This window comes from Rhineura floridana, chromosome 19 (genome assembly GCF_030035675.1).
Source record: "Rhineura floridana isolate rRhiFlo1 chromosome 19, rRhiFlo1.hap2, whole genome shotgun sequence".
NCBI lineage: Eukaryota > Metazoa > Chordata > Lepidosauria > Squamata > Rhineuridae > Rhineura > Rhineura floridana.
In genome coordinates this window covers 3,084,866-3,112,566 of record NC_084498.1, presented here as the reverse complement: position 1 = coordinate 3,112,566, position 27,701 = coordinate 3,084,866, and the positions used below count along the sequence as shown (strand labels likewise).

Genomic DNA, 27,701 nt, shown 5'->3' with positions numbered 1-27,701 from the left:
TCATTCATCCTTTTATTTGTATGCCACCTTTCCACAAAACAATTGTGCGCATGGTGGCTTACAACGAGGTGAACGGAAGTACATCTCAAAAACAACAATTGCAAAAACAATTTCCTAATAACAAAAAATAATAAAACAATGTAACATTAAAATATAACAGCAAACAAAAATAACTTTTCAATATCATGAACACAGCAACATTGTATCTCTTGGCAGGCAACCTTACCCTTTCTGGCAATAGCAAAAATAAGAGGAGAATTCTGACAGTTTCACTTGGCGCCTAGTAACCCACTAGAAATCCCACGATGTTGCTCAGAGTCCTAGTCTGGTAGCATCTTCTTATAAGGCTTTCAAAGGCAGGGGCAGTGGAGAAGCTGGAAACATCCCTTCCATGGTCTGCTTTGAACCCCTGAAAGCACTCTGGAGATGGTAGGGCAGCGCTACTGCTGCATCTTAAGAAGCTAGAAACATCCTGTTCTCACAATGGCCAACCAGATGCCTCTTGTGGGAAGCCTGCAAGCAGGACCTGAGTGCAAGAGCGCTCTCCCCTCCTGTGGTTTCCAGCAGCTAGTATTCAGAAGCATGCTGTCTCTAATAGTGGAGGCAGAGCGTAGCCCTCATGGCCAGTAGCCACTGATAGCCTTATTATTTATTTATTACTAGTATTTATTAGTCACTTTTTTTCAACAACAGAACTCAAAGCGACTTACAAAAAGGAAGCAAGAACACAATAATTGAAATAGCTTACAACAAAAACAATTACAAAACAATTTCAAGCAAAATAATACAACCATAATAGAAAAAATAACAAATAGCAAATATTACAGCAACACAAAAACTATTTCCACACTATAAATATAACATAACATATTACAGGAGGCCGCATTACACGTCTAATCAATAGTGCAAGAGTAGAAGAAAATTAAAGCAGTTTCAACTTAGCTACTAGAGCACTCCAGCCATGACGTTATACGCAGTCTCCTCCTTTCTTATCCATGAATTAATGCCATGAATTTGTCTAATCCTCTTTTAAAGTCATCAAAGTTGATGGCCATCACTGCTTCCTGTGGGAGCAAATTCCGTCTTTTAAGTATGCTCTGCGTGAAGAAGTATTTTCTTTTGTCTGCCCTGAATCTTGCAACATTCAGCTTCACTGGATGTCCACAAATTCTAGTGTTAGGAGAGAGGGTGAAAAGCTTTTCTCTGTCCATGGCATGCATAATTTTATACACTTCTTACTCATCTCTTCTCTAAACTAAAAAGCCCCAAATGCTGCAACCTTTCCTCATAGGTGAGTTGCTCCATCCCCTTGATCATTCAGTGCAGTGTCCGCATGGAAGAAAGAAAAGAAAAAAGAACTTCCAAGAAAAAAGTTGATCATCGCTAAGGGACCAAGGAACTCTTGGCGGAGAATTATCAGCACCCGAGGCATCAATTACGATCCCAGGGTGTCTGCTGCTTTCTGATAAGTAGTGGGCAGAGAGACCACAAGCTCAACTACCACAGGAGGCCCAGAACTGGAACACATCCCAGTCTCATTTTCCATTGATCAGCTTCTTCAAGGCAAGAAGTGACCAAGCTTACATGGGCACAAGACCTCTCACAAAGAGGCATTTTTTAATTGCTCGTGAAAGCAGCTAGCTAACTAAGGGAGTAGAATATTGATCTTCAGCAATTACAGCAGTGCAGACTTTCTACATGCGTTGAAACAGCAGCTGGAGTTTTAGCGGAAGCAGATACATACACACACAAGTCCAACGAGAGAGGCACATGGAAAGTGACATTTAATTAAAATATAAGCCATGGCTATGCAGCTGCAGAGAGATGGCAGAGGAGCGAGCACTGCTGAGTGGGGGGGGCGGTGTTTGATTTATAATTTAAAATAAAGCTTCACGCTCCTATAAATGCAAAGAAGAGGAAGGGCAGGGGTGGTGGGAGAGAAAGTAGATAAAAAGAACACAACCTGACACAATTAATGAGAGGGAATGGCTTCAGTCTGGAGGCTACTTCCTTTTATGGTCCACCTTGCTTTGCTAACAGGGAAGGATGGACAAAGTTGTTCTGTTCTGAGCAAACATCCTCATGTTGCAAATCCAGTGAATGTCCACTGATAATGGGCAGCAAGCAACCAAAGCCTGGCCCTTTATATATAATAAAAAGAAGAGCATGCATCCATCCACAGTAGGGTCCCACTCATATGGCGGGTTATGTTCCAGACCCCTGCCGAAAAGCAAAACCCACCCAAAAGCGGAGCACCATCAATAAAATGGCACCCGATGCCCCAAAAACACCATAAAAGCGGAACAAGAGCCGTATGAGTAGGGCCTTACTCCAATTGAAAAGCGGCGTATTAGCGGAACGCTGAAAAGCGGGGCCCTAATCTATCTATCTGTCTATCTGTCTGTCTATCTATCTATCTGTCTACCTACCTACCTACCTAGGAGGATGGATATAAGCCCCCTTTTCCAGGGCCAGCTAGCCCCAAAAAATTGAGCCAGAGAGAAAATGCCATATACTCCATAGCTCAGGGCTATTGATTGCTTCTAAAAACCTCATTGCTCTGCACACTAATGCTTCCTTGTATGAAAAATATATAAAACCATCTTTTAAAAGAGAGGGAGAAATCCATTACTAAATTAATCAGCAGAGGGAGAGAACAGCCTCCCTGCAGAGAGGGAGAGTGAAGGTTGCTTTCTGCCCTCTCTTTACAGCATAGCACTCAGCAGGGGCACACAACTTACAAAAAAAGCCTCCAATGCTTGTCTTCACGCAGGGAGGGTGCAGAGAGAGGATCAAGCTCCGTAGAGAATGCAAGCATGGCAGGGAGATGGAGATGGTGCGAGGTCATTTATAAATAAACTAGAAGGCTGCTGCAGCCAGGGATCTGGCTCTGAGTAAAACATGGATCCAGGCCCACAGCTACCCATGGCGTCTTGGTTCTCACTGCCCTGCCTTGAGGCTGCCATGGCACCACATTGCAGGGGCTACTGAAGTCACAACAAGGGGCAGAATTTCCCTGCCAAGTGTCTGGACCAGGGCTGGGGAACCTTTGACACTCCAACACCAACCATTTGGACACCAACACCTACCACTGCTGGCCATTGGCCACTCTGGCTGAGGGTAATGGGGCTCTGAGTCTAACATGATCAGGAGGGTTAAAGGCTTCTTAGCTCTGGTCTAGACTCTAGGCTAGCACCCTTGTGCCCCCCCTTGGCTCCCGCTAAGCCACAGGTCTTCAGCCAGTCGGTCAGGACTCCCTATTAGGTCAAGGCCTGATCAAAAGTGAGTTGTAACAAATATATGGTAAAAATTAAGGAATGGGTCCCCAAATGTATGCTTGGGTTAAAGTTGCGTCAAAGGTCTGAAGAAGTTGAAGATTATGCCCTAGGACTAGTTTTGTTTCCAAGATCTCCTTTCTTTTTCTAACAATCTCCCAGCCTCCTGTCATTTCCTGCTTTTGAGGCTGCTATCTATTTTTATTTATTTCAAATATTTTAATGCTGCCCTTCAGTAAAATTCCTAGGGTAGTAATAAAACAATACCAACTTGTTTTAAAAGCAGCAATAGACAGAGAAAACAGCAGAGAGAAGCAGCTTAAAAAACAACCCAGCCAACCAGTTCAGCAGAATAGACAAAAACAAAACTACAGATAGCTTACACCAGAAGATTTAAAAAATCCTCACCCAGAGATGAAATGAAATCAGAGTGGGCACCAGGCAAGTTTCCCTGAGGAGGGCATTCCACAGAGAGGGTGCCACAACCAAGAAGGTCCTCTCCTCAGCCACATCTCTGTCAAACTCCAGATGGTGAAAGGCCTCTGAAGATGTTCAGGCAGACGGTGGTATTTCAGGCAACCAAGTCCCAAGCCACTTACAACTTTCTGGGGAGTAATCAGCACTTTTAGTTGTGCCTGGACATGGACCAACAGCCAGTTCTCTTTTTAAAAGAACTAGTGAGATATGAGAGCTGATATAGCATAGTGCCGAAGGGACTGAGCCAAGAATCAGCCACTCAGCAGTTCATCTCTTGCCTCTGCTATGAACTCAGTAGGTGGCCTTTGGCAAGCAAACCACTTTCTCTTTACACCTCAGCCACCGACTCCCGAGAGTATGGGAGATAATACTGACTTAGAGTCCTTAAAACCTTAAAAAATTACCTTAACCTTTTTTTAAAAAGCCTTTAAAAAGGTAATTAATATAATGCACTGATATTATGTATAGCCAGTCCCAAATAGTATCCTGCCAGTGGCATTTTGCACCAGATGAAGTCCCACTAAGTTTAGCCACCCTGCCTCTCTTGATTGTCACTTTTCTCTCCCTCACTCCACAGCACCGTCCAACTCTTAAGTGCTGCAAAAATTCCTTTAAGGGCCTTTCTCAAATACTGTTACCCATACCTACCCCGCACCCCCACACTACTAGTCATATAAGACCACACAGCAGTTCACGCAGTTAAAAGCAACATCCAGAAAACCAAACAATGATATAAATATTTTAATTGTTGTAAACCGCCCAGAGAGCTTTGGCTATGGGGCGGTATACAAATGCAATAAATAAATAAATACATAACTAAATAAATATCCAACAACAAAATGGAAACAGCCCAAGACAACTGCACCAATCCGAACAAAGCACAGGAGACAGCTGTTAGTTCTCAACTATTCTCAAAGCTCCCTGCACCCCCCCAAAAAGAAAAAAGTTTCAACCTGTTTCCAGAAAGGCAGCTGGCACGAGGGTGGGGCCCATCTTGGAAGGGAGTCCCACAGCCAGCAAGAAGCCCTGCTCCTGACAGAGACTAACCATTTCTCGGCCTGACCTACCTCACAGGGCTTTTGTGAGGATAAAATGAAGGGGAATGTACATTGCCTGGAGCTCTGTGGAGCTAAAAAGGGAATATAAACGTTGTAAATAAAATGTTTTTTCCTTTTGTCTATAAGTAAAAGACTAGAAACTCTCAGCAATCCACCATCACCTTGGGGGAGGCCAAGTGGTGCACCTGCTTTGCATGCAAAGGCCCCTGGTTCAACCCCCAACACCCCCAGGCAGAGTGGGAAAGGCTCCTTTCCTGAAGCCTAGCAGAGCTGCTGCCAGTCAGAGTCAATAATAATGGACTAGAGATGGACTATCAGTCTGACCTGACGTCAGGCATCTTCCTATGTTCCATGTCACCGCAGGGTAATGTCCCCCTTCACACCCCTAACCCCAATGTCATTCCAGTCCTTTGGAAAAACCCAATTTTTCAAAAAACCCAAACAACTTTGCATTAACTCAGCTCTGGGCTGCCTTGGAACACAGTGGGGTGTGAACCTAAGCAGAGTTGTGCTGGATCAAGCCAAAGGCCCGTCTACTCCCACATCTTGTTCCCACAGTGGCCAACTAAATGCCTCTTCTGGGAAGCCTGCAAGCTGCACTCGTCCTACTTGCAAATCCCAGAAACTGGTATTCAGACACAGACTGACTTGGACACAGGAGGAACAACACAGCCGCCACTGTCAAAGACAGTATTCCTTTGAACGCCGCTTCCAGGAATTCACAAGAGAGTGTGTAAGGGGAAGGGGTGGGCATAGAGTCTTACAACCCTGTTTGTAAGATAGGAATGGGGTATCCCGTGACCCTCCAGCTGTTCTCAGACTCCAACTCCCATCAGCCCCAGCAACCAGCACAGCTAATGGTCAGCGATGATGGGCAGTGTAGTTCAGCAACTTCTGGAGGACCCACAGATTTGCCATCCTTGTTGTAGGGTGCACACACAAACATCACTATGCCAAAGTAAAGAAAGCCAAAGAGAAAAGACTCCCAAGAAAAGAAAAATCGGCAAGAGGGGTGTGTGCAGAAAACCTCAAGGGCAGAAAACAAGTGCGTCCACAGCAGGAGGCAGAAAGTAAAATAAGAGCCTTAGAAATGTCAGCATCTCATGCGGCTACCAGCAAAGGCGGCAGCGGCAGGCGAGTATTAGCAGGCTCACCTTTGATGTGAAATTAATACAAAAATTAATCAGCAGCACAGGCAGGATAATAGGATTTTGCAGTGGTGGCGGGCCAGGCCGCTGCCATGCTGTGAGCCGGGCTCATTTGATAGCAACAGAAACGACACCAGAGGACAAGAAATAAGGCCCATAAAGATAATTACCGAGATACTCGAGAGCAAATTAAGTAATCAGAGTCACTTCTAAATCGTGTCTAGTTTTAAGAAGTGCTATCTTTTTAGATTACCCAAGCAACTATTCATCAGAGAAAGGGGGGGAAGGGGGAGGAGAAGGACTGCAGGTCCAGTTCCCTAAATGCCACATAGGGCAAGAGACTCGTCCCCCTTTCCTCCAAACAGTGGGGTTTTCAACTGCATGAAACACATCTCAGCTTCCCCCAACCCACCATATCGCTCCCCCAGGTGTAATAAATAACAAAAGCAGGAAATTACATTCAAAGATGAATAGACAGCATGGATGTCACCTAAAATTTAATTTGAAATAGCAGGAGGCAAAGTAGGCCACTGGGAGGGCAGAGCAAGGGGAGAGGAGACACTGGTGGCCTCTCCCTCACAAGTGGGATCTGATGGTCAGCTAAATGCCCACTTAACAGGACTGAATGAGCATCAAGGCAGACTGGCTTTTTGCTCACAGGATCAGTATGTGGTTGATGAATAGGAAACACAACAAGTGCAACAGGGTGGCAAGAACATATTCTGCGGTAATTTTTTTTTTAAAAAATTGCACCCAGTTAGCCTAAATCCGATGTTGAGAAAAACAAAATTCTGCAAGCTGTGTCAGTAATGAAAACGAAGTATAGTGATATCTTAATTAATGAATCCTCCAGGAAGGTTTCTTTTAAGGTGAAACTGACCAGCTTTGCTTTGCAAGGGATAAACTTTCAAGACTGTGCCTTTGCTTTATGGTGAAATTGACTAGCCTATGTCTTTGCTTTGCTATGGTTAAACTTTCAAGCCTAGGTCTTTGCTCTGCTAGGGTGAAACTGACAAATCTTTGTGTTTGCTCTGCATTAAAGAGATCTCTTGCTTGCTCCCATGGCTGGGGAGGGAAGGATCCACTATGAGACAGAAGTGGAGAGGGAGGGGTGGGTGCCAGGTAGGCACCCTTTAAAGCCCCTGTTGAAGCTGCCCCCACCATCTATGAATGGGCATAGGAACCTATCCCTATTTTTTCCATGTTATTCCTACCTCTGGGTTTCTGTTAAAGAAGTAATATCCAGGAACACATCCACTTTGTTCACTGAGGTATTACTCTATATATCTGTATGATTTCTTTTATTTGGCATAATGCACCCTGCAACTGATGAAGCATACAGAAACACAGCCTCACCTGAAAAATCCTGCCTTGTCCCCCCTTCAGGGATCAGGGCCTTGTCACCAGCAGCCCTGAAGCTCTGGAATAAACCTCCTAAGGGAGGCACATCCCTATAGCTCACCACTGATGTCTAGAAAAAATGGCAGGTCAGTCACAGCAGGTGAGACTATCTGAAAGAACGCTGGCCTGCTGCTGCCAACCTGTCCCTATGATGTACAGCTTCAGGGGAGCACTGGGTTCATGTCCTTGGGTGCACATTCAGTCCACACGGGGCAACAGGTGTACCAAGAACCTGAATGGAATGTAGCAGGCATCAGGACCCTTTGCAGCAGGCACGGCTCCATGGTATGATTTGGGCAGGGAGCTCAGTAGCAGAGCACTTGCCTTGTGTGCAGAAGGTCCCAGCTTCACTTCCCAGTATCGCCAATCAGGGCTGGGAGACACTCCCTGTCTGAAACCCTGGAGAGCCGCTGCCAGAATAGGTGATGCTGAGACGGATGGACTGAAGATTATTTAGCAACATGTTTGTATAGAAAGGGGCTCCCCTATACATAGGAGGCCTACAAACCGCTCCTTAAGACAGTGCAGGTTTCACACAGCCCCACACAAAATGCAAAGGCAAAACACTAACTGCCTCTAACGTATTCTGCCATCCTGCCCCACAGCTCTTTACCCCCTTCCTCAATGACAAAGTTGCTACACCAGGAAGGAAATTGGGTTGGTGGGGGCGGGGGGCAGGGCAAAGAAAGGGCATCTCTCCAAAAACCTAGTTCATTAGCGAAACCCTTTGCCTCTGTTACACTAAGAAGCTGAAATGTTCCATCCTCAGCTTTGAACCCTTCAAAAGCCTGAAAGGGAAGTGGAGAAGGTGCAATTCATGACAAGGAGGGAAAGGGGGGATTCAAAAAAATCCTAGCCCTCCCCCCCCCGGTTTAAAAACACACATTCATCACTTGAGAATCTTAATGTGCCTTTGCCAGCCAGAGAGGTCAAAGCCGCCCGCCTAAACCGGGCTCATTAAATATACATTTAATCATAGCTTTGGATTGAGAGACAAAGACTGCAAGAAACAGGTGCTTTGCTGAGTGACCTTTCGAAACCTATTTTAATATAACTAGTTTACAGCTTATCTGAAAGGCCAACTCATCAGGAACTGTAAAGCTGAACCAAAGCCCAAAGAAGTAATCATAGGGGCTTGAGGAGGAATTAAAAAGGAAAAGGGGGGAGGAAGGAAGACAGGAAATGGGGGCAGCGATTCCTTGGAAACCGGTGACTGGGGTATTGTCTATATGGGGCACTGTCTGACAAGCAGCAAAGGCCAAGCAGGGGAAAGCGTCCCCAATCGGGCACTGCTCAGCCAGAGCTACCCAGTTTTAAAATTTCACTTTTCTTGGCTCCTTCCATCCATCAAGTCCATTCCCGCTCTCCCCCCATCTGCTTTTCCTGTTCTTTTATTTAGCTAATGATTTTAAATATTTTTCAATACAGCAAGAGAGCATCAAAGGGAAGCAGGAAGGGAGGATCATTCCCTCTGCTCGGAGAAGGGTGGACTGGACACAGACCCTCACGCCTTTCACCTTCCATCCTCGTGTTTCCTCTCACACCAAGACCCTTCCTCAATGAGAAGGCATCACACCGAAGCCACAGTCAGCTCCTTCAGATGGCAGCATTTCTCAGCTCCTTGTGGAAAAACTCACAAGGAAGAGCAGGCCCCCTCCCCACAGGACTCAAACGGCTTCCTACTCCCAGTGCCCATCAGCCAGCAATGGCTTCTTGGCCACAGGCCAGAGAATATCAGGTGATGCCAAAGAGCCACTCCTGTACCACCAATTGCTGCTTAGTTCCGAAGGGTGGTATTTATTGCTAGTACTACTTAGAGCAGAACCATTGAACAAACAACATGACTTAACTTAGTTTCATTAATTTTAATGGGTCTACTCTGAGTAGAACTTAGTTACATATAACCAAAGTCAGTTTGCTGGAGGAGGCCATTAGGCCAACTTTCTTGGCCCCCAGACTACTGCAGACCACCCCTACACACCCACACCCTGCCCCCTCTCCCCTCTGCTCCATGTGTTTGCCATCTCTATGAACCCACCCACCTATTAAGACAAGGCTGGGGAAACCTTGTGGTCCTGCAGGTATCGCTGGACTGTAACTCCCATTGTCTCTGGCCATTCACTGGTACTCTGGCTGAGGCTGGCTGGAGTTGGGAGTCCAACAACTTCCCTACTCCTGTATTAAAACCAGCCTCAGAGGCCCTGCTCTCAGCAAGATCTAATGGATGACAGCAAGAAAGAGAGAGGAGGGTGGGTGGGTGGCTTCTCAGAGGGAGCACAGACAACCACAGAGCATCCTCCCAGGGGAGTATTGCCAAGCTCCTTCTCTGTCCTCTTTTAGACAACTAGCAAAGACTTGCCTTTTTGTTTTTTTTAAGTTCCAGTTGGCTTTTCATCTGTGATCCCCAAGTTTCTACTTTCAAAGTGTTAAGTGCTGTATGTTTTAATACAGTTGCCTTTCTGAACTTTTACAATTATTGCTTGTTGTATTGTTTTAAAGGATGCATTGTTTTAAAATTTGCTTTTTTAAAAAAATTGGGTTTGTTTAAAGGTTACTGATAATTACTTTAATAAAAAAGAAAGGCAGAGGGTTGTATCCAATTTTAGTCCTACTCAGGGTAGACTCAATGAAATTAGTGGGCATTACTAGCTGGTCAAGGAACAGGAAGCAGAGAGCAGGAATAAATGGACAATTCTCCTAAACGGAAGGATGGAGAAAGTGGAATGCCCCAAGGATCAGTATTAGGACCTGTGCCTTTTAACTTCATTAACAATCTAGAGTTAGAGGTGAGCAGTGACGTTGCCAAGTTTGCTGATTATACTAAATTGTTTGGGATTGTTAAAACAAAAAGCAATTGCAAAGAGCTCCAAAAGGACCTCTCCATACTGAATGAATGGGCATGAAAATGGCAAATGCACTTCAATGTAAACAAGTGTAAAGTTATGCATATTGGAGCAAAAAAAATCACTTTTACACTCATGGGGTCTGGACTGGCAGAGACTGACCAGGAATGAGCCTTTGGGGTTGTAATGAATAGCTCACTGTCGACCCAATGTGCAGTGGTTGTGAAACAGGCAAATTCCATGCTAGGAATCATTAGGAAAGGAAAATCAAACTGCCGATATACATACCGCAGTCATACAAATCTATGGTGCAACCACATTTGCAATACTATGTGCAGTTCTGGTCACATCACACCAAAAAGGATATTGTAGAGGTGGAGAATGTTCAGAAGAGGGCAACCAAAATGATCAAGGGGGTGGAGTGACTCCTCTGTGAGGAAAGGTTGCAGCATTTGGGGCTTTTCAGTTTAGAGAAAAGGCAAGTAAGAGAGGGCAAGCTAGAAGTATACAAAATTATGCACAGCATGGAGAGAAAGAAAGGCTTTTTTCTCTCTCCTGACACCTGAACTCATAGACATCCAATGAAGCGGAATGTTTGAAGATTCAGGGCAGACTAAAAAAAGTACTTCTTCACACAGTGCATAAACTATAGAATTCACTCCTACAAGAGGCAGTGATGGCCACCAACTTTAAAAGGGAAATTAATGGATTATTATAAGGCTATCAATCCTCCGTGGCGCAGAGTGGTCAGCAGTGGTAATGCAGCTGAAGCTCTGTTCACGGCCGAAGTTCGATTCCAACGGAAGGAGGAAGTCGAATCTCCGGTAAAAGGGGTCAAGGTCCACTCAGCCTTCCATCCATCCGTGGTCGGTAAAATGAGTCCCCGGCATATGCTGGGGGTAAAGAAAGGCCGGGGAAGGAACTGGCAATCCCACCCCATATATACGGTCTCCCTAGTAAACGTTGCAAGACGTCACCCTAAGAGTCGGAAACGACTCGCACTACAAGTGCGGGGACACCTTTACGTTTTTTATCAATGACTACTAGCCACAATGGCTTTGTTTTACATCCACTGTCGGAGGCAGTATGCTTCTGAATACCAGTTGCTGGCCACTGCAGGAGAGGCGAGCCCTCTTACACTCAAGTCCTCCTTGCGGGCTTCGCATGGGCATCTGGTTGGCCACTGTGACAGTAGGAGGCGGGACTAGACAGGCCATTGGCTTGATCCAGCAAGCTCTTCTTATGTTCACTTAGGTCCATTAATTTCAGTGGATCTACTCTGAGTATAACTTTGTTGGACACAGCCCATATAATAAGAAAAAAAAACTAAACTAAAACTTTTCAGGTACTGGAGACTGGGTCTCAGACCTGGGCACATGACCGCCAGTTCCTGAACTGAGGAGGATTCATGTGTACACATGTCACCAGAGCAGGGGTGCACCTTTCTCCAACAAGCCTTTGTCTTACCACAGCAGGGGAGGAAAGGCTACTTCCTCTCTAGAAATCCGAAAACCTTTGTAGTAACCTTTACCTGTTGTTTTAGTGTTATTGCTGTTTTGATGTTGTGATACTTATATATTATGACTTTGTACATCGCTCAGAGTGGCTCGGTTTCCAGCCAGATGGGCGATAAATAAATCGCAGAAATAAATAAAACAAGGGAAACCTGGATGTTGTGCCATGATTTTATGGATTATACCCCTGTTGCAATGAGAGGCAGGGGTGGGTAAGGACTGTGTGCGCAGCACTTACAAACAGAAACAGCAGCACAACCTGAAGAATATTCCCCAACAGGAATCATTACGACCCCTAACAGCTTTTGTTTGTGTGAATGCAGTGACAAGCTGACTCAGCACAGGAACATGCCAGAAGGGATACTCACACTTGCGTGGCTCCAGGGCCTTGTTTGGGCATGCCAGGTGCTGGCTCGGTGGGTTCTGTGTTCTCTGCAGGCAGGCCAACATGGCTGGTGATGCAGACAAGGCTCAGATGGCGTCACTCCAGAATGCACTGCAGGGGACCCAAAACAAGGAAGAGAGTCAGTAAGCAAAACCGGGAGGAATTGGGAACAGCAGAGCCATGGTCCAGCATCACAGGCAGCCTGGGAAAAACTAACTCATGGTTTTCTGATTTCACAAGGCCTGTAAACCGAGCCAAGTACAGGGTTGTGTGCAAGCACAATTGTGCAGGACTTGTAGACAAAATAAAACACAGAGTGCAGCTAAATTGAATAAAAACAAAAGACCAGTTTCTAGAACTTATGGTGAAGATGTGCTTGAAAGGATGAGGGCAATGCCACTTGAAATCTCAAAGCCACAGAGTGCGCTGAATAATGTTTCTAGTAAATTTCTGGGGCCAGAATAAAATTATGCAAAATGGCAGACAGGAAAATTATACAAACGAAGTGGTATTGTGCAAAGTTGACTAATTTGCAAAATTCACACAGGCTTCAGAATCCTGATTTTATTTATTTTTTCTTGGAGCATAATCTGGACAGCTCAGGCAACAGAATTTTAATGATTTATGCTTCATTCCCCCGATGCATTCTGTCCCAGCTTTGAGTGACTTCCAACTCTTTTTGAGATCACCCAAAGCCAGAAACACAAATAAAAGGTGAAGTGGCATAGAGTATTTTTCAGCAGATTCCTTCTACACATTTGACATAAAAGTTCTCCCAACAAGGTAAATTTTATTTGCCAAAGCTAGTTGAAACTAAAGTTGTTCAAGTTTTTATTATTTATTTCCCACCTTTCCTCCAAGGAGCTCAAGGTGGCGTACAAACATGGTCCTCCCACTCCCAATTTTATCCTCAGAACATCCCTGTGAGGTAGGTTAGGCTGACAGCCACTGACTGGCACAAGATCACCCAGAGAGTTTCACAGCCAAGCGGAGATTTGAACCCTGGTCTCTCCCAGGTCCCAGTCTGACATTCTAACCACACTGGCTCTGCTTTAGAAACACCATATGGAAGGAACAGCTCTCTGAATGAAGCAGGCTCACCCCAACACACACTCGACTCCCTCCACCCGCGAGGTAGCCAATGATATATCCCACCATGCAACATTCACTCCACCCTCCCTTTGCCAAAAGTGCAGTGTAAAAAACCCATTGCCAGTGCTTGGGAACTTTCAGCTGCCACATCTCAGACTGTCTTTGAAATCTAGATGACAAAAGTCACCAATTTGCTCCTTCAGAGCTCACCATACAGCATGATCCTTTGGGAACCGCAGCACACAGCATACATGATGCTCAATTCTCCCTGATGCACTTTCTCCCTGCCTTGAGTGACTTCCGGAATGGTCTCGCCATTGCAACCAGGCCGAGAAAAAAGGTAGACTAGAAACGTACCAGGAGCAGACAGTGTCCTTCCGAGTGAAGGTTTCTGTTCCATTACACTCCCATGCTGAAATTCACTGACAGCTGCTTGTCAAGACAAATATATCACATCACACAGATCTTCAACTGCTGGGGAGAAAGACTGGCCTACCCAGGGAGCAGCAAGCAAACACAGAAAAGAGAAACAAGGAAGACCAACACAAACCACTGCTTATCTTCCAAACTCAGTGGTATACCTGGAAGGACAGGCTCTGATCAGGAACGCTGCCTCCAGATCGCAAGAGCGCAGAGTCTGGCTACCACAAGGGAAGGCAATCTTCCTCCCGTTTTTCCCCACTCGTTTCAGAGTGGACTGATTTAAAATTAGGCTCCCAACTGTCTAATTCATATAATTTTCTGAACAAGCATGCATACTAATTGGTTGCTAAAACAATTAAGACATCTGGGTTTGCCGATACAGAGAGTCTCCAAACTGCCTAGGAGCAGTGAGCCTCTGGCCAAACAGCTCACGTGACTTTTGCAGAGCAGTGTTTCTCCGTGACCCAGAAAGTAAATGTCCACACTGTCTTTGTTGTCAGAGACTAAATCAGGGATGGGCAGTCTGTGGCTCTCCAGATGTTGCTGGACTCATTATCTGATGACCGGTATGCTTGGGCCAGTGGCATGTGATGATACCTGGAGGACCACAGACTCCACGGTCAGTATCACACACCCAAAGAAAATGCTGATGTACAGTTGACCTCAAAAAGTCCCTCTTTTTTTTTTGTCCATGGTTCATTCTTTTAAATGGAAAAACAGACTTTGACTTAGTATCTACAATACAGACTCACAGATTCTGTTTGAAGATATTATTATTTGATATGTTTGTATTTTATCACATTCAGATATCATTTTAAAAGCAGGTTATTTTTAAGGAGATTTAGTAGGATGGAAATTTGAAGATACGAGGTTTAATTTTTTTAAAAAAATGATCTCGGGGTTTAAAAAAACTTTAATTTTTATCTTCCCTAATACATTCCTGGTGTGAGCCTGGGCATCACAAATAGTTCAACAGCTTGGAGCCGATTTATCTCTTTAGAACAACTGTGCTGTTTCTTGGGACTGCACTACCAAGAGTGTAGGTGGGGAATTGCATGCTTAAATTCTCCCTCATGCTTAAAAACAAAACCAAAAAATCCTCGCACTTCCAAAATTAGCAGATAATGGATGTAGTTATGGCAAGAGCCCTCCTTCCTAAGGTGCTTGTTTTCTAAATGCAGGGATGTGTTTATTATTTAAGCATCAAGAATGCAGACAGCTCAAAACAGTGCCCAAGTTAAAAAACAAAGAAATGGCAACCCTCCCAGATTACAGTAAAAAAATACAAAACTAAATAGTTGGAGCTTCTTTGCCCTTTAATGGTATTGCAAGAACATGCCACCTCGGGTGAGCTGCCTCCCCCTCCCGCAAGGGGGGGCATTTAAAAATAACGCAGCGACACACCTGCAAGCAGCCAAGTCCCAAATATGAGCATCGCACATTATTACTGTGAACAGGAAGATCAACTCTTTGTCCCGGCTTCAAATTAAACCCTGCAACACATCTACACCCATTTCTTCCCTGACATCTTCAGCCAAGATTTCAACACTTGCCACTTCCCTGCCCACTCGCGTGGCAGGTGCAGGAGCGGCCTGTGCACAAAGCCGTTTCCCTCAATATCAATTATTACCGCAAAGCGAATTGCTGGAGAATGGAAAACAAAATGTTTTTCCCACTGGCCCACTCTACTTTCAAGCAATTCACGGTAACCTTTTTGAGCTGGTAATTAGAAGCAACCTCCAGAGAAGTACTGGAGGGATGGACGAAGAGGGTTAGAGACTGTGCCAGAAGGACAGGTGCAAGGCCTGCAGCTATTTCTTTGCCTACCTCCACCACCCACCACCAGCCTCCTCATAACAAACCACGTCAAATCTGCCAATGGCAGCAGATGCTGTGTCCCCAACGCTGCAAGCCAAATGTCCCCAGGAGTAATTAAGGCAGGCAAATCTAAAGCAAATCCTTACAATCTGAGAACTCCAGTAAGGAAAGCAAAGAGAAAACCAAAATGTAAAAGGGCATCACGAAAGGGAGGTGGGAACTTAACACTGAGTGTGGCTTTGGTTTGAGACTTCAAGGGCGCAATCCAAGTAGCATTTACGCCAGGCTAAGGGGATATGGCAGACCCCTGGATGAGCTGGCAGGGTCCTGGCTCCACCAGCAGAAGCCCCTCACCCCGAGGATCCAGCTGGCTCAGCCGGAGGTCTGCCAGGGAAGCCCAGCCTGGTGGAAGGGGTGCTGGTGGAAGCTGGTGGAAGGCTTGAAAAAGGGAAGTTCCGAGGGCGTGTTGGAGGAGAGGCCGGGGGGACTTACGCAACATCTGACTCCCGTTCGGAGTGCTCCTGTGGGTCCCGATCCAGGCCAAAGTTATGCCGAGAAAAAGGCCAGTCTGAGAAAATAACTCTAATGGAAGTCAATAGGGAGTGCTTACTCGCCAGTAGAGGTATCTGTAAGAGTTGGCATTTTCTGTTCTGTTCCTGCACACAGTTCCCGGCTGAGCTGACGTTCAGCTGGCCTGGTGGCAATGGCAAATGGATGCCGCGGAGCTTCCTGCCAGCTTCTCCTCCACCGGCTTCCCGTGAGTTGGATTGCTCTGCCCAGCAGATTTGACACGATTCCTGAACTGATCCACTGTTTCATAACACAATGAGAGGCCACAAAAAAGAACTTTGCTCCTTGGCTCATATGGGTCTCAATGCTTGCTCAATACTTTGAATTGTCCTAAGCAACTTGTAGTCCAAAGACTTGGCCAGTTAATTCAACTTCCACCCTCCTGCAACCCCACCCTTGAGTGTCCCCAACCCACATTCTCCCTGTAGCAAAACATCAGTTCTGGCCCAAAGGCGTTAGTAGCCAGTTATGTTCTCGGCAGGGCAAGGGGAAGTGAGGTAGGAGATGATCAGCTCCTGCTGTCAACATATGAAGAGGATGAGGAAGGAAATTAAACCCATTTGACTGAGGATTCTCACAGCATTTGGTTCCTTCCTGGAATTATTAACCTTCCACTTGCAATGAAATCAAACACACACACACCAGATGCCTTGCTCAGAAGTCTGTAGACATGCATGCACCTTTTTCTGTCACTATTACCATTTATTATGACTATTATTTGATTTTTATCCCATCCTTCCTCCTACAGGAGCCCTGGGTGACCATACAACTTTGTCCATAAAAAGCATAATTAAAACATTATCAAATTAAAACAGCTAAGATACATTTCAGAACATACAACACTTTCCAAGCTGCTGAACCATTCTGCTCAAGTAACAAATGCCTGGGCCAACAAATTTTCCCAATTTTGCGTCTAAAAGATGAGACTATGAGGGACTAGCAGGGAGTGCCATAAATGAAGAGCTGCACGGAGAAGGCCTGGCTGTGGGCCACTAACTCCTAATAGGGGAGGCCTTGCTGGTAGCCCCACTTATATCAAGGCCTGGGCTAGTCAATATTGGGGGAGGCAGTCTATCAAGTATGTGACTCAGAGATCCTGTCTCCAGCAGTGTCCAGATTCACCAAGTAAGTGACCCACAGAACCTAAATGTAAATGGCAGAAGAATTAGACAAATTCAGTGAGGGAAGTTTCCTCAATGGCTATAAACCACAACAGTTAGATAAACTCTCCATGCACAGATAGTTTACCTTTAAATACCAGATCCAAAAAATGAACAACTAGGGAAGGCCACCGTTATTCTCTGCTTGCAAATTTCCCAGAGGGGTCTGGCCAGTCACAGCCAAAGACAGAGCACTGGTCCCCATGGATTCTTGACCCGACTTGATTCAGGATTATTATTTGCAAGCAGGCGTACCACAAAATGCTCTAGTGTGGGATGCTCGTTTTCTGTCTTCCAGCCAGTCGCCCATGCCTTGTTTCAGGATACTCCATCACCCACCTTGGGGCTTTTTCCCCTAAAGATTTTCCTACTTCTGCAGACCTTGGAGTTCCCCCAAGCCTACTGATGCCTCTCTCTTGTGCAGGGCTGGGGACATTTTTGGCTACATGAGGATCCACGCTTGGAGAAAGAGTTTGCTATTAGGATGTAAGATTTCTAGGATGCCTACAATAACTACAGTGTATACCAGGGCTGTGGAGTCGGTATGTCAAACCTTCGACTCCAACTCCTCTATTTTTCTACTGTCCGACTCCGACTTCTTCACAAATGGCAAATGTATATTAATTTATTAATTATAATATATATTAAAATATTAATTTTATTTTGAAGTCGGAGTCGGTACATTTCTACCGACTCCGACTCCACCCAAAATTGCTTCCAACTCCGACTCCACAGCCCAGGTGTATACATCAAAACAGAGAGAGACAGACACAGGCCGCGTACTCAGACTTTCAATCTAAGGAACCACTAGATACTCAAGGGACGCGAGGGATGTGTGTGTTGGGAGTATAGGAAGATGATCCATTTGAGAATGACAAAGTGAAGAAATGAACGTAAAATCAGATGTTTTACAGCAAAGGAAGAAGAAAGTTACTGTAAACACAGTGGTATTGGCCCTCAAATTATTCCTTGGGCGCATGGGCTCAAATTCTATCTACACACACAGACACACCCCTCTTGAACAAGAAGCTGCCTGTAACTTGTGGGCATTGTTCGCTTGCAGATGGTCCCAAACTTAAAGCTCAGCATCTCCAGTTAAAAAGGCTCTACGGTAAGTACAGCTGGACAGGTTCCCCACCAACAGAGACATGGAAAAATTTAGATATTTGAAAGTCCACAGCAAGATCCACCTGGAGCAGCCCCAGATGACCCATGGAGTCTAAGCCACACAGCATGCAACAAGTACAGAGCAAGAAGAGCAGAAATATTCCTCAGCCAACTCAGGTCATGCCCTGCAAAAGAAAGAGAAATCAGAACTCCACCCAGGCTGATCCGGAAGCAGCAGCTTCTTTGGGTGCAAACCCACATCATCACAGCAATAACTGGCTGTCAAAAGCTCACCATCAACCCCCCACACAGAGAACATGGGCCTAAAAGAAAAGTGAAAGACAGCTCCCCTTTTGAGGAGTCTGGTTATCTGTTCTGGTTACACTAGCAGCCTTTGCCAAGCTGGTGCCCTCCAAATGTTTTGGACTCCCATCAGCCCCAGCCAGCATGGCCACAGGATGCTGGGGTTGATGGGAGTTGTAGTCCAAAACATCTGGAGGGGAACAGCTTGGCAAAGGCAGTGAAGTTCGCCTTTGTGGAATACACTCTGTCCCAATGCAAACGCCAAGAGCCTCTTGGAGCCACCCATCAAGCCACCTTCATCCAATATTACTTCTATAATTTAAGAAAAAACAGTGCTGTCCAGCAAAACAGTAGCGGTTAAAACCAAAGAGCAAGTAGATGGTCATTTACCTATATTGTATTTTTGTAAACGTCACGGTACGGTGGACACTTCTGTGTGAGTGCTCACCTTCACAGATAGCATGATGCTTGCAGGTGAGGCAGGCAAGGTGGGTAAACCGCTATAGCAAGAGGGATGGCAGCAAGAAGGCAAGTGGTGGAGGTAGGCAGTTTAGGGAGCTGCCTGGGAGTGCGGGGAGTGATGACCAGGCCTGGAGCTCAGCCTCACCAGGTGGGTGGGAGGTCGGCCAGGGGAGGGGAGTTCTGGCACCCCCTGGGGTATTGGTGGTGGGAAATGGGAGCTCTGGCAATCCCTTGGGGGGAAGAAGGGGAGGGGAGTTCTGGGGGGCCCTGGACAGGTGGGAGGAGAAGGGGAAGGGGAGCTCTGGCAACCCCTGAGGGGAATGTGGGTAGCTATGGAAAACCATGGGAGGAGTGGGTTTTTGGTGACCCAGGGGGGTTTGCTATGCTAGGCGGGGCTGGTGAGTGAAGCCAGCAGGGGTGGAGCCCCTAGTTAGTAATAATTTGTTAAAATTTCCTGTAGTGACATCAAAGCACATAGCATTTTAAAACAGTAAAGTGAGCCAAACAAAGAGGCAGACCTCCTGCCCTGAGCAATTTAAATTTCAGCAATAACGAAAGGGAAAGGAAACAGTACCAGAGGAAGGAACATGTGCAAATGAAGTTTGAAATGAAGTCAGGGCAAAGCACGGCATAAATTCCAATTTGCATGGAAAGCACACCAAACCGTCAGCAAGCAGCCTTCCTCGAGCAAAGCGCTTGGCCAGAACGAGAAGATGCAGGATGCTCAGACAGCAACTCAGCAGATGGGCCTTCCTCTGGGAGATTTGGCCGGAGGGCGCACCAAACAGAGATGGCAGCCACAGGCAGGGGGAAAAGCTTCCTCTCACTTTGGCAGCCGCCACCACAGGATTTTTTCCACCTGCCCCCTAGGGATGTTTCCCATCACTAGTGATAAAGTCGGAGCAGGCACTCCATCGCCTCTGGAGTGAACTGGTTAATGGTTTTGTCAGTGCGATTTAGCCAAACGTCCTTCCCCCTGAACACAACGGACAGGCGTTAGCAGGAACGTCTCGCCCCTCGTCTCCCGGCTGATAAATGAGGTTGGACGGGAGCAAATTGCTCTCTCTCTGCCTCCCTGCTTGCTTGCCCTCCTTCCGCCGGGACAAACTTGTGTTAGCTTCACCCTCATGACTTGGCTCCCTCAGCACATGGGGCAGCAGCAGGGGATGGGGGGAGACAGAGGGGGACAGAAAGCAACCTCAGGAGGAAGCAACGGCCTCTAAAACAGAGGGCAGGCATGGCAGAAGCTGGCCACGAAGGGCTGCCTGTTGGAGAGGCTTCCTACTCGAGCCGAGGCTTCGGCCTTTATCAGGCTGCCCGCTTCCCAGAGGCAATCCCGCCTGATAACAGGCACGGATCCAATAATGGTCTGAAACCACAGCAGAAGGGGTCCACACAGAAAAAAATCCAGGGTGACCTGCCCATACCGAGAGGCAGCATTTTGAGACCATAAACACACATTTCTTCACCCAATGCATAAAACCACCTACAGCAGCCGTTGCTGAAGTTTCTGTGACTGTCATCTTAGCATGGACTTGGGCCTCAAACGGGTTTGAATCTTGGCCTCTTTTTTCTTTTTGTTCTGCTTCAACCCTAAATTTACTTTTTTAAATGACTGTATAACATGTGGGTTTTAAAACAGTTCTTTTTAAACTCAGTTACTCCCCAGCGCCTGCACTTGGGCACTTTATATTTCATGACACCAACTAGGAGGTGGCTCCTCTTTCTGGACTGTCCCCGTTTGCTGGTTCTTGCCCTGTGTCGCAATCATAAATTTAACTGAAAAGGTAAAAAAGAATTATTATATAAAATTAGATAGTGGAAAAGCAATCAGATGGAAAACCAAATAAAAGTGTCTTTAAAAAAAAGTAAAACAGCCATTTAAAAAGAAAATTAAACCAGTTCCAAAACTTAACTTCCTTAAGTTTTAATTTGATTCCAAAAATTTTGAAAAGTATACATTTTCCATGGCTTTTTTGGGGGGAGGGGGGAAGGTGACAGTACAGAGTACGAGCAACTCTTTTTGTGGTGGCACCCACAACACTTTTATCCAGATACAAGTACGGTACCTCATTTTATTTATTTTTTTACCCAAAAAGAAAAGAAAAAAGCACTGCATTTCCCCCTGCCTTACCATTTCCCCTCCTTGCATTCTTGTAAGACGCTGTGTACAGTAACCATGGCACGTCAAACCTTACACAACCATTCCTCATAAGACGGGAGGCCTGATATTGTTTCCGATTATTTTGCAAAACTACAAAAGTGTTTGCACCTTTCTGAAGCCACAGGGCCCATTTGAGTTAAGAAAGTCCCTCGGTAGCCCCTTTCAGAGCAATCTGAAAGGATCCATTTCTTCTTCAGCCAAAAAGTTTAGCAAAACATGATACACTTTCAAGGGTAAGGTGCATCAAGAGAAAAGTTATTTACCCCTGAACAGGTGTCTGGAGTTGCCAAATTGGTCCACTTTCCTCATAGTAATGAACTATTCATGAATAAAAGCCTTTTTCACTATTTTTCTTAAGATGCTAATTTCACAACAAGAGTTCGTTACCATGTAATTATTCCAATCTCGTCTTTCTCCATCTGTAGCAGCTTCTCTCCCTCTAAAAAATGAAAGACAATCACACAACCACCTTTCATCACTGCCTATTTTACTTTCTGCAAAGGTACCTTGAAAGAAGTGATTTTCTTCTGAAAGGGACTTTTATTCTGTTTCAAAACCAATTTTCTCCCATTACTGTCTTTAAGAAAAGGAGAGAGAGAAAGGAGCATTCGTTATGTATCCCTCGTTAATGCAGCTCGTGGTAAAAAGCAGCGATATCCATTTCCCGGCTTTGATTTCTGGTAATTTTAAAATATGCTATCACAATCAGTCAGAAATTATGTAGTTGGAGAGTAAGAATACACACACACACACACCCCAGAACAGAGCAGGGCTTATTTGGGAACTGAATATGCTTGACTGATAAGCCAGCCAGCTGCTCACCTCCACAATGCCAAAATTACAACCTTGGCCTGGTCACACTGAGAGCTGGCAAACCACTAGAGCACAATGAGGCAGCTAAACTACACAACAAAAGCCACAAGGCATACAAAAAGAGGCATGAGGTGGCAATGGTAAGTTGCAATCCGATCCAATTCATGCAAGGTGCAAATACCCTAGACAGAGCGATGCGTGCATTGCAGATTTTACAGTATGGACACTGGGATTCTCTTGCTTTGTGAATACCACACTCTTAGTGCGCACTTCATGAAGCCAAACTGTGGTTGAGCACAAACTAGTTGGTTTCCAGAGCAAGAATGGTTGCCACATTGCCCCTTCCCTGGTCCTGCAGCTCTTGCGCTACCCAGGGCTATGCCATGATGTGGTTTAGCATTGCATCTGAACCCAGGCTTGTGGTTCGTCTCCCATTGACAAACCATGAGTGGTAAACCAAGAATCTTGGTTACAGCTTGTGGTTTGTCTGCAGCAAGACAAACCATGAGTCTGGGTTTGGATGCAATGCTAAGACACACCATGGCTTAATTTTGGGTAGCACGGTGGCAGCCGGACCAGGGTAGGGGCTGTTGTGGCTGCAAACTTCCCTCCGAGAACCCACACATTTGCTTGTTCATGCTAAACCATGGTTTGGCTTAGCATTCCCTGTGAACTGAGTCAGTGCCTCAAGGCAGGGCAGAGGCTAGATCAACCTTCTCCAATTTCAGGATGGTTCATAAGTGCTGCCCCTCCCCCAAAGAATTAGGAGCCACAGCTCAGTTGCAGAGTGCTTGCTTTGCATTTAGAAGGTCCTATGTTCAATCTGACGCATCTTTCAGGTATCAAGATTGGGTAAGGCCATAACTGCCAGTCAGAGTAGTCAGTACTAGACTGGATGGACGTGACTTTTTTTGCTGACGTGCTCCCTGAAACCAAGGAGTATGTATGTCCTCTTTCCGCAGAAAGCTCTGTCACTTTCCACTCTCCTAGCCTTCAAGGTCCCTGCTCTGCAGAAATCTCTCTTAAGCGCCTCGCTTGCGTGGCAATGGCACAGCTCCAGTCTCTAGCCTGCCCTTCTTCTCCTAAGCCTGGTCCCACCTGCTGTCTTCCCTAGGTCTTGGTGACCAGCCAACAGGTAGTCGCTGTCTGGGCTTTCAGCATAAGGATGCTTCTGTTCTTGCTGCTGCTTCTTCTGGCTGGTGCTTTATGTTGGAAATGAAACGGACTGCCTTCAAATCGATTCCGACCTATGGCGACCCTACGAACAGGGTTTTCGTGGTAAGCGGTATTCAGAGGGGGTTCACCATTGCCTCCCTCCGAGGCTGAGAGGCAGTGAGTGGCCCAAGGTCACCCAGTGAGCTTCATGGCTGTGTGGGGATTTGAACCCTGGTCTCCCAGGTCATAGTCCAGCACTCTAACCACTATGCCACACTGGCTCTCTGTGCTTTATGTTAACCCCCTGGCAAATCCACAGGCACCTCTCCTCTCCCTGCCAAGAACCAATTCTGGCTTTTTGCTGGCCTACCACCTGGAGAAGCTGAAAGAAGAGCCACCTGCCCAGCTCCAAGGGCTCGTGTTTGTGAGTGTGATTATGGGGGGGGGGAGAGAGTAACTCACTATGCAAAAGACACACTTGGGAGCCTTTAAAAAGAGAAAAGTCTTGGAATTGGAGCTTCCTGTTTTTCTTATCACGAAAGGAACAAAGTATATTATTACAAACCTCAAGCCTTGGAGGTCACCCACTCTTGGTCCCAGAAACACGATAGTATACACATTAACACAAAACCGGCAGTATCTTCTAGCTATACAGTAATGCTGGTTGTCACCGGACTAAAAAGCTTCCCCAGGTGATTGGCTAATCTGCTGTGATGTCATGGAACATTCACATGAAACTGGTCAGGGTCACAATGCAGGTTCTGTATGGGAAGTGACAGGTCTAAGGGACAGAGTCTAGAGCAGGGCTGAGGAATCTTTTTTCCGCCAGGGGGCCACATTCCCATCTGGGCAGCCTTCCGGGGGTCACATGCCAGTGGCCAGCAGGACCAGAGGCAAAAGCAGACAAAGCAATTAATGTAAATTTAATCTTTGCACAGTTTCTACACACATTCACACACCCGTCCCTACCCTCCATCCAGGCACCAGAGTTCACAGACATATTCCAAACACGCAAAATGGCTCGATGGGCATATGACGCGGGGCTGCATTTAATGCAGAAATCCCACCTCCTCCCTGCAGGTTGCAAGCCAGTATCTTTGGCGTTCTGAAGTGACTCTGTTTCCACGCACAGACATCAATCCCGCGAAATGCAACCTCCCTGATTCCTGGTAGTTTCTCCATGAGAGCAGAGACGGGCTACCAGCGCACAAATGCCACCTGTCCTGCTCAACAGCATTTGGTTAGGGCTTCTCAGAAAGGGGGGTGGGAGGAGTAAGGCCCTAAATCACCTGATGGAAATTGGATGCTGAGCTGGTCAAATGCTTATTAGCTTAGTTAGCTCCATCTGCATTGGAACTAATTCCCAATCGCCCTGGATTTGGTGTCAACCTGGCTGGGGATAGGGACAGAGAAGGGGGGGGGGGAACCGGCTCAGCAAATTTCCCTTCCTGCCGGCTTTGTCTTGAGTTTGTCACCAAAAGCATAAAGTGGGGCTGAGGAACACCTGCGGCCCTCCAGATGTTGCTGGACTCCAATGCAATCGGCCCCGGCCAACCAGGCCAATGGCCAGAGGTGACAGGAGATGAAGGAGGCCAAGAGTATCCAGAGGGCACACAGATCCCCTTGACTCTGCAGGGAACTAAGCCTTGGAGAGCAAGTGGGAAGCCCACATAAGGACATTTGCGCCCTCTTACTGGACCGAACCAAAGGCCAATCTAACCCAATATGCTGTTTCCAGCCCTTACGATGAGGAAAGACAGGATGGAAGAGTCTGCCGTTAAGGGACACTCCATCCAAATTACTCCTCCCAAGACGGTAATACCTCCCTAACAAAAACATCTAGAATGCTCAAAGTACTTTACATATATAATTCAGTCATCCTTCCAGCAACAGCCCTGTAAGTTAGGCTAGCATCAGGGGAGTGGGGATGGGGGTGTTGAAGCTGCTTGCTGAATTTACAGGCCTGGATTTTGCAACCTCTCTCTGATCCAGCCTGGCTACAGCTCTCCAGAGCCTCAACTGAGGGCCCAGCTACCAAAGAACTTGCAAACCAGAGAGGCAGGGAGTAAGGACCTTCCACATGCAAAGCTCACTGCGCATAGCAGAGCCAAAGCCTCAGCCCTCCCGGTGACCTACAGACCCTCCGTCGGGAGGCTGGTCCTCCTCACTATCCCACAAGTGTTCTAGGCAGGGAGGACATTTCCTGCCAAGGGGCTACCAACTGTGACTGAGGGGCTAACTTTTGTGCTTTCTCTCTCTGAATTAGACACAACACCCCAAACTACTTGAACCCAGAGTGATGCTTTGATGCCACTGGTCTCCCAGAGGATTTTTCGCCCACCTTAAGAGGAGACAGTTTTACAGGTACAGGACTTGCTTCCACTCTGTTCCCCCCTCCCCCCGGGATGCAGTGGCTGAGCTTCAGGTGGCGATGAGCCACAACCGGGCCACACAGCAAGCTACGGCAAGCTGCACAAGCAGCACCAACACCATCACGTTCTTTCTTCTGTGCGTTTCAAGCAGTGAAAGAGAGAAAGAGATGGGGGGGGAGAAGACAGACATATTGTAAAAAAGGAGGTGGTGGTTTGTGTCACAGGTTGCGGCACAGAAAAGACTGAGCCCCCCTTTTACAACGCATTTTCGCTGAATACAGATGCTCACCTGCAGAGATGGGCAAGGCAACAGGGGAGGGTGAGAAAGACCCCACCCCAGGACCCAAGAGCAAAGAAAGGTTTGCTTTTTAATATGCTCTTAAACCTTCTTTTTAAAAAAATGTTTTTAATCTTGGATGATGTTTTGAAAGCTTTTTTTAGGAAACATTTTTAAAGATGTTTTGTTTTAATGTGTTTTAACGTTTTATGATTAGTACACAGCTGGTAAAGCACAGTGGGGAGGATGGCTGGGAGGCCAGAGTCTGCGAGTTCAAATCCCTGCTCGCATCCCCTGGGTGTCAAGGGCCAGCTAAAGATCACCCCACAGTGAGTGGCTCAGGGGTGACGTGCCCTGCCACCTGTGCAGCCGTGGGCAAGCCGCATAGTCCAAAGTTGTCCCCCAGCTGGCAGCTGCGGACAAGGAAGAGGCTGGCTTGTGCAGCTGTGGCAAGCTGAGCAGGCCCTGGCCAGCTGGGGAGGACTAGCCTCAGAGAGAGGCAATGGTCAAGCCCCTCTGAATACCCCTTACCATGAAAGCCCTATTCACAGGGTCGCCCTAAGTCAGGATCGACTTGAAGACAGTCCATTTCCATTTCAATTTTTTTTAGTGCTTTTGTTTGCTGCCCTGGGCTCCTGCCAGGAGGAAGGGTGGGATATAAATCAAATAGTAAAAATATAAATAAAGGTGTGTACTGCACAACAGCTGGAATGACCAAAGAGCTCTGTTGGTCCAGGGCAAAATAGCTCTCAATCCAGCATCCTACTGCATACACTGGCCAGCCAGATTCCTCTGGGAAGCCAAACTAGGAGGCTATGAAGGCAGTACCCCTTCTTCCCTGCTCATTCCCAGGATCTGATACTCACAGGTATACCAATTCTGAACATGGAGGATCCGTACAAGAACGTCGGAAGAGCCCTGCACCTGGATCAGACCATAGGCCTGTCTAATCCAGCATCCTGTTCTCCCAGTGGCCAAGCAGATGCTTGAGGAAAGCCCGCAAGCAGGATCACACAGTAGCCAAAGACATGGCAAGTAAATGTCGACAGACCCCTCCTCCTCCAGAAATCTACCTACTCCCCTTTTAAGGCTAGCTAAGCTAGAGGTTGTCAACCAAGAAACTTGTGGAAGTGGGTTCCATAAACTAATTATGGATTGTGGGCATGGGGCCAAGTGTCCAAGGAGTCAGAAAGGATAGGTGGGCAACACCCGCTCCAGGGCCTTGGACAAGAAGAGAGTTTCCTGTTGGTGGGTCATGGCCGGTGATGCTAACACCCAGAGGCAGCTAAATTCCACACACCAGCACAAACGGATCTGCTAAACCTTTTGCCTTTAGGTTTCCTGTAATAAAACAGCAACAATATTCAATATCTATCACTCCGCAGTTGTTTTTTTAAAATAGCAGCCTTTCTAAAAGTCCCCCTATAGCAACCACCTCTTTTTTAAGCTCCCATTTCACAGCCTTTTCTCTAACGCCTGCTAATTTTGAAAGCCTATCGTTAAAATCAACGCTATTTATAAGTCCAAGGTCTTTGTGACTTTAATTTTTTTTTAAAAAAAAAATCCACCCGGCATCTCATGCACCAATGATAGAACTCTTTGGCACTTCCTCTGACATCGGCAGGCGATAAGACCGGTCTTATCTCTGGCACAAGCCGCCATGAAGGTCCCTGAGGCAAGATAAAGTGCCGCACAGCTGTCAATACTCCTCTCCCCCCCCCAATAGGCAAGGCTAAGAGATAAAAGGAAAATAGGATCGAGGTGGTGGAGGAGACTGGGAGAGAAAGCAACTGGCAAAGCCAGAGAGGCCTGCAAATGAAAACAAAATTTCTGAAGCCAAAGTAGATTCGTAACAGAAGCGACTAACAAATTTCAACTGCCTAA

General features: G+C 46.5%; 1 protein-coding gene across 3 annotated transcripts in view; it reads right to left on the bottom strand.

Moving 5' to 3' along the window:
* The window catches only part of FAM222A (family with sequence similarity 222 member A), a 105,749-nt gene that overhangs the window by 36,889 nt on the left and 41,159 nt on the right, over positions 1 to 27,701 (bottom strand). For 2 of the 3 annotated variants that reach the window (XM_061602413.1, XM_061602414.1), the window contains exon 2: positions 12,085 to 12,212. In XM_061602413.1, the coding sequence (XP_061458397.1) occupies positions 12,085 to 12,166 (82 nt within the window). In that variant the 5' untranslated portion in view covers positions 12,167 to 12,212. Of the gene's footprint in view, positions 1 to 12,084; positions 12,213 to 27,701 lie in introns of those variants that run through there. The other variant, XM_061602416.1, reaches the window with a different exon arrangement.